Source organism: Gadus morhua, chromosome 15 (genome assembly GCF_902167405.1).
Source record: "Gadus morhua chromosome 15, gadMor3.0, whole genome shotgun sequence".
Taxonomy (NCBI): Eukaryota; Metazoa; Chordata; class Actinopteri; order Gadiformes; family Gadidae; genus Gadus; species Gadus morhua.
In genome coordinates, this window is record NC_044062.1 from 10,693,961 (window position 1) to 10,701,621 (window position 7,661).

The 7,661-nt window shown below is 45.5% G+C and overlaps 1 protein-coding gene across 3 annotated transcripts in view; it reads left to right on the plus strand.

The window, feature by feature from the left end:
- Window positions 1–7,661, plus strand: part of marchf8 (membrane-associated ring finger (C3HC4) 8) — a 65,545-nt gene that overhangs the window by 10,213 nt on the left and 47,671 nt on the right. For all 3 annotated transcript variants that reach the window (XM_030378696.1, XM_030378695.1, XM_030378700.1), the window contains exon 2: window positions 515–696. In XM_030378696.1, coding sequence (XP_030234556.1) covers window positions 601–696 — 96 coding nt within the window. In that variant the 5' untranslated portion in view covers window positions 515–600. The remainder of the gene's footprint in view (window positions 1–514; window positions 697–7,661) is intronic.

A 7,661-nucleotide genomic window follows, 5' to 3' on the forward strand; every position in this document is an offset into this window, starting at 1 on the left:
GGGGGGGGGGGGGGGGGGGGGGGGCGGGGTCGATTTTATACCTGATTCTATTCTATTAATAACTGTGAGGGGTCCCACATTGACATGGAAACTCTGAATGTACTCCTCGGTGCCCAAAAGACCCATGCATGTCTCGTGAACCTGATTTGATATGGGTCAGAAGGAAAAGGTCCTTTTCGCTCATCAACATTAATGTAAAAAAGTGCTTTTTTCTTCCCTACTAACAACAATTATGAGGAAAAGGGGCTCACTTCTTGAAATCAGAATGATGATTGTTCATTGAGTTGTTTATTGGCTTTGATTGCTGTAGTTGCAAAGGCCTACACACGTCGTTAACCTGCTGTGTTTAAAAGTTCTTACTTCTAAAGTGTGTGTGTGTGTGTGTGTGTGTGTGTGTGTGTGTGTGTGTGTGTGTGTGTGTGTGTGTGTGTGTGTGTGTGTGTGTGTGTGTGTGTGTGTGTGTGTGTGTGTGTGTGTGTGTTCATGTGCGTGTATGCTTGCATGTCGTCTCCAGGCCTCTCCTAGACCTCATCATGCCGGGTGCTCCTGCAGTGGAACAGGAAGTGAGTGTGTGAGCACGCTCCGCTTGGATCCGCTGGGATGAACATGCCACTGCACCAGATCTCTGTCATCCCCCGTGATGTCACCTCCTCCCGCGTCTCCGGCAGCGGGAAGGCCAAGGACAAGGACAAGCAGGTAGGAGCAACCTGTACTCAGTCTCTCTTTCCAGCCGTCACATTGTAGTCAGACCACACCTCTCTCTTTCTTTGCTAGAGGTGCTGAAATGTAGTCAAACCAACCTCAGTCTCTTTGCTCGAGGTACTGAGTTTTTGTCAAACCAAACCTCAATCTCTTTGCCAGAGGTGTTGAGTTGTAGTCCAACCAAACCTCAGTCTGTCTTTGTTAGTGGTTCAGCTGTAGGCAAATCACACACCAAATTGGTTGGTCTTTAAAACCGGTTGAAGGAATCAAAAAGCATGCGTGTAGGACATTGATTAAAGTACACATAGTGAGTTTGTGATGTATACAGTGTATGGGTGTGACTGTGTGTTGCAATGAATCATAGTGTCCCTCAGTTGTTGGAAAGCTTTAGATGTTTTTGCTGTGATTCCTATTAAGTCCCTTCTACCTTGGACATCATTTTCTTCTAGCTTCCTAGTTTTTCATTCAATTGGGCACCAAACTCTTACAGCCAAACCACATGAGTTGTAGCAGTGAAAGCCTACAGTCCTTTGAGTTGTGGTTAAACAGGTTTAGATTATACTCGCTATTTAAAACCTATTAGAGTGATATGCTCAATGTTAACTTGCATAAATGTACACACCGATGACAGAGCAAAACCATGCATAGTGGTGCCGATTTGTAGTCACCGTCCCATACCGCTTTGCCTTGCTCTTCTCAATCTTAGATTAAGGAATAAACAATACCGCAAACTAGACTTGCAACTTTCGTTCAGCTCGTACACCTGTCACATCCGTACCGTTTAATTGCCCATCAATGCAGGGATTTCTGTTGCAGTATTTACGTTGTCATATGGTTCTTATGCTCATTTGTGGTTGGTGTTGTCGATACGTAATGAGCACAGCACACTTCCTGGACGACAGGGATCAGCACACAAGTACAGACTTAGCATTATTACGCCTGGGGTGTGAGCTACTCCTTGACAACATCACGACAGTACACACACACATCTACCTGCTCCTCTCACACACATGTTCAAGGTGGGTGTTGTTGATGTATTGTTGTCCTCTGATTACTGATCAACACTGACACAGTGTTCATCACGATGGTGCGAATTCTCTTGGCAGCCGCGCTGTTGTGCTGTGCCAATCACCTGTTCCCAACTAGAAGACCTGCATGTACCTCAACCGTTGACGCATTACTGAGGCGCCATTTCAACCCTGCACACTGAAATGATTATGCGCAACATTTACACACTGAAAAATAGAAAGTTAGAAACTATTAGAAACGATTAAAGGGAAACTTCACCCATTTCCATTAAGCTTTATATCGTTAGAAACGCACTCATATTTTTGAATGGTCGGGCATCATTCCCTTATTTTCTGGAGAGACTGGAGAGATCCGTATCGATCTCCAACACTTCCGGTTTAAGATGACGCAATATGACGATTTTTGCGTAGAAGTAAATAGGAAGTGTAAGAGGGGAGGATTCCCGTAAGACTACAACCACTAGTCCCACCCCTCTATAGGGGTGACCCACTGACGCTACAGACCTATTAGAGCCGTGCCAGTGGGTGGGACTTCACCAACAGAAACTAACATCCACAGCGTCTGAAGCTAAGCTAACAGAGGCTGTTGATAAAACTAAAGTACAATGGCGGAGGGTACTGGATCTGACGTAGAAGATGGCACCATGCAAAAGTTCACCATTTCGAAAGAAATACAAACGAGGATTACCGTATTTTCCACACTATAAGGCGCACCTTCGATGAACCGCCTGGGCGGTTACTGGGAAAACGTTTGTGGGCCACACTTGTCGCCCACTACGCGTCACGCCCCAGCTGTGTTTTTATCTGATCAGCTGGCAGGCTAACCACATCACTCGCTCTGTCACTGAATAAAATGATGGCTTTAAAAAGCTCGGGAACAACGTGTGCCGTTCGAGGATGTACTAACAACCGGACAAAACTAAATAATTGGTTGAAATCTGAGTGTTTTGAGTCACAAGCCGAAAAAGAAAGCAGAGTGTTCGTGCCCGAAATGGTACAGCTTCCATCGACTGCCCAATGATGAGGAGGCTAAAAGAAATTGGCTGAAGAACCTGAACTTAAAACAACCTCCGAAATGTTGTTATGTCTGTTCGTTTCATTTTGTGGACAAAGCGCCAACGGAAGAAAACCCTTACCCAATGCTTTATCTGGGTTATGAGAAGCCACCTGAGAAGAAACGCCGAAGAGTCGTCAGGATGAGTGTTGACAGTCCTATGATCATTTCTAATGTGCCACCGGTCATGACGTAATAATGTTGATGTGAAGTTGTGATAGGCTACATGAGCTGAGTATTGTGTTTTATTTTGAAAATTGACCGGATGCTTTATGGCTTTTACTTTTTCACTTCCTGCCCTGCTCGATCTGCTCTGTTGAAATTGACAAAAAATAGAAATGCTACGGAATGATAGCGTTGCGGCACGGCGAGCCGCTCCTGGGACGCTGCTGAGACGTTCCGCAGGCGCGCCCGGTGGAAATGGTCTCATTGAGTAGAGTGGAACCTATCTGCTGCGTTGACCGCGGCCAAGACGTGCCGCAGCCGTAACGCTGCCGTAACGCGTCCGGTGGAATCAGGCCTTTAGTGTTCATGCGTTCGCCATAAATAAGGCGCTCCGGATTATAAGGCGCACTGTCGTTTTTTGAGAAAATTAAAAGCTTTTAAGTGCGCCTTATAGTGCGGAAAATACGGTAATTCACTGAGTTCACCAACTAATACTCTTCACAAGAAATGTTGTGTGAAATGATTTTCAAGCAGTCTTGCGGTATCAGCTTGGTAGATGGAACAGCGAGGTGTCCGATAGGCGGAGATCAGCGGGAGTGGCCAGCGAAGCTGTGCATCGTGGTGCATGGTGGGAGTTGTTGTCTTCAATCCACAAGCGCCAAAAAGTCACTTTCTGCCTTTTCTCGTTCAAGACGGCACCAAATTAGAATTGTATTTTATTATTCGACTACATATAGGACCCAATTTCAATACATTCATGCCTCCACCGGTGAAATGCTCCTTTAATTTTTTTTGCGTGCTACATATTCGAGGCGTCCTCCTAAAATGTCCCGTCGCCAAGGCGTCGCCCGCGGTTGCGTCAAGATGTTTACTTGGCGGGTGAAACAGGTATTTCTTATTAGTCACGGCTGGCTGGCTGCGGAGGATTTTTTTTATTTATTATTAACTCTGGGTCCCATGTGCTCCTCCCCCCCTCCCCTCCATCCTATCTGTAGCCACCCTAGGCTCCGATCGGCCCATGCCATTCCACTTAAGGGCTTTCAGGAGCAGTTGCCTCTCTCCAGCATTCAAGCACTGCACAAACAGAGCCATGTGTTTGGACAATGTGCCTCTGTCACGGCCCCGGGCCCCCGTGCATTTCTCTGTCCCCATCGACTCGGGAACAATAGAGTCAGAGCTCTGAAGTGATGGAACATGGTCAGGTGTTCCTGAGAGACCCTCTTCCCCCCCCTTCCCCCCACTCCCACGCACTCCGTACAGGGTGAAGGATGTTGGGTCATGTGCCGTGATGACGCTTCCATATTTGCCATGTGGGGGATCTTGCTTACTTATGGCCGCTGGCATGTCTTACAGACACACAATCCTTTATGTAAATGTTTAAGAGTTAGCCGGGAAGGCTAAAGTTTACATCTGTAGCGCCCTACATATTCAAATACATTATATTCAAAAACATGACATCATAAATACAACACTTATGGACCTGCGTCGTTAAAAAAGATAACGATTCTGGAGAAGATGTGTTCTTTATATAACAGACATAAAATGCACAACAACACTACACAAGGGTACGTAGTGGAAGTATTAAGGGAGTAAAGACAGCGTGTTAACGCACCGTGGTCCTAACTTTGTGGAGAAGGGCCGTGTGTGGTACAGTTACTGAATTTTAGCTGTATTTTAAGATGCAATCAATTTTATTAATCACAGATGGTACATTTTGATTAATGTGTACCACTTGTGGCTGTATAAGCGTGATTTTTCCTTTTGGTAATTATTATGGTTATGATTATGCGCTGATGTATGTACATACACAGCTACGGGACTTTTCTGTATTCAACTCATGCTCGATTTTTAAGTATTTTCACAAGTTGTCGCTTTGGTGCGATGTTGGAAGTTGCTGTTTGCTTTCCCATGATATTGTTTTGATTCTTGTGAGACGGGGGGCTTTGCATAACTCCTTTTCATATCAGGAATAAACGCTAACAGGATTAGGCTTCACAACTCTTGCCACAACTTTGCTAAAGCTATCCTTGTGATGGTACCGTGGTTTACTCAAGGAACACAAAATCCCCTGAATAGTAAGCTTAGTCACTTCTGTGGAACACATTTGGTCTCCCTCCGGTACTACGTGTCTTCCGTCTCTCCTTCTCTTATCCTCCCATCTTTCCCTTTCTCTATCCTTCTGTCTCTCCCCTGGTAGAGATAAATGGCTAAATGACACTGGCTCTTGTTCTCCCCTTTGGTTCCATCAGCAAATTGTCAAAAAGAGAAGAGAGAGGTGAAAAAAGGAAGAGCAGGGAAGAGAAACAGTTAGCGGTTACTCTGAATACTGATGAGTCACAGAATTCTCATCCATGTGTGTGTGTGTGTTTGTGTGTGTTTGTGTGTGTCTGTGTGTGTGTGTGTGTGTGTCTGGGTCTCTGTGTGCGCGTGCGTGTGTGTGTGTGTGCATGTGTACAGCGCTGGCGCGTGTTCTCAGAGTTTAGTCAGAGCAAAGCCCATCTGGTCCTATTAAGAAACACAACTGGTCTTTTAGCACCTCAGAGACATGGAGCCAGGGACAGACGGTGAGAGAGAGCCGGGGACAGAGGGAGAGAGAGCCAGGGAGAGAGAGAGAGAGCCAGGGACAGAGGGAGAGAGAGCTAGGGACAGAGGGAGAGAGAGCTAGGGACAGAGGGAGAGAGAGAGAGAGCCAGGGACAGAGGGAGAGAGAGAGAGAGCCAGGGACAGAGGGAGAGAGAGCTAGGGACAGAGGGAGAGAGAGAGCCAGGGACAGAGGGAGAGAGAGCTAGGGACAGAGGGAGAGAGAGAGAGCTAAGGACAGAGGGAGAGAGAGAGCTAAGGACAGAGGGAGAGAGAGCTAGATGCAGGGAGAGAGCTACAGACACAGAGCACCTCAGAGAGAGACAGGATAGAGAGGGAGAGAGCTGTAGGGGCGCTTGAACCAGAGAGAGAGAGAAAGAGAGAGAGAAAGAGAGGGAGTGAGAGACAGAGAGAACTAGAGACATAGAGGGAGGGAGAGACCAAGAGAGAAGAAAAGAGAGAGCCAGAGAGAGAGAGACAGCTAACAACTTCAGTCTACTTAGAATTCTGTGTAGCTCCTCTGCTTCTCTGCTAGTCTCTGGTTTCTCTTTCCTGCACCTCAACACACCCTTAACACAGCATCCATCTCAACTAACACTCGTTACAACCCCCTCAGATACACCGAAGCCTTCAGTGCCTTTGGGTGTACAGGACATATCCTATCCATATTCATATATATTCATATATAATCATATATATGAATTGCAAAGAAATCAAAGGGAAAAAGTATTTTAATCAAAGGATCAAAGGCTTTCTTGACAATCCCCGCTGGCCTCTAAAGTTAGCACGAGCATAAGTCTGGGAGTGTCTGATAAGGCCAGCAGGTATGGTTAGTTTATGCTGCACAGTACATGTTGGCAGTTGAGAAATGACTGCTTATTTATTCTGGGTGGGACTCCCAGTGGGTGAGGGATACTCTTATATGTACACCGATATGTGTTTTTTTTCCCCTGCAAGAATGCAGCATTAAAGTCAAGGGGAAAATGTTTAAATTGTGAGCTTGATAACAGCCAGGGTGTTGCCCAAGGCCACTGAGGGACGATTCACTAGAGAAAAGGGATAAGGGTAGAAGGACCACACTCAGGCCTCCATGGAAACAACTAACAAATAGGATGGCGGTTAATTAATTTTTTCTGATTAAATTCTCAAGATAACAATTCTCGTCGCACTTATACTCCCTGCTTCTAAATGAATACCCTTCCACCTGTTAGGAGAAGGATTATCCACCTCCCCCACTCGTTAGTTAGCTGTAAATTACCTGAAAGCACCTAAATCCAACCCTTCTCTCTGATATCGAGCTCACGTTTGCCTGTATCCACATGGTCGCACAAGTAAAATGCATTTTAAATTGTTCATTCAAACCTGAGGCTTCAAAGCACGGGGATAAAAATCTACGGCAACTGTCCAAAGAAGGATTCTATTAGATTGGCCATGGCTGTGCGCTAGCAGCTGGAAATCCCAAGCTAATTACCCAGCATGCCCTGGGGCAATGTAAACATGTCACAAAATTCTATGATGGCAGATAAATTGTTAACAGGGTTTTTGGAGTTGTGTTACTCATGCCACAGTGAATCATTTAGTGCCAGTAACCCTTTTCTTCATGGTCAGAATAGTTTATGAAGAAGTATACAGTCTAATAAGTATAAGGAACTATATGTTTAATATACAGTCTTACAGTGCAGACTAATCTGTATCAATATTAAGATATTAATGTGTCTAGGTATCATGTCATGATGACATGATGAAAATAAATCTAACATATTCATACAGCGTGGAAAAAAAACAAACACATGCCCACACACCAGGCAATCAGGTTTTGAATATTATTAATACATAAAAATCAACCAGATTAATACAATATGTACTCAAACCCACGCCTACACAATCAAATACACTCACTCATACTGTCACAGACACACACACACAGACACATGCTCCCGCACACACGGTAATCCTGTGCAGAGGCTGGGGCCAAACAGGTCTTCTAGCCTGTCTGGAGAGCCTGCGGACAGAAGATAGCACGCTTCAGTGAGGCGTTCCACATATTGCCATGCGTGTTTTGAACGGACCGTGTCAGCAGCACACCATGTTTCTCTAAAGATGGGCCTCTGCTGGAATCACTCGGCCGCAGA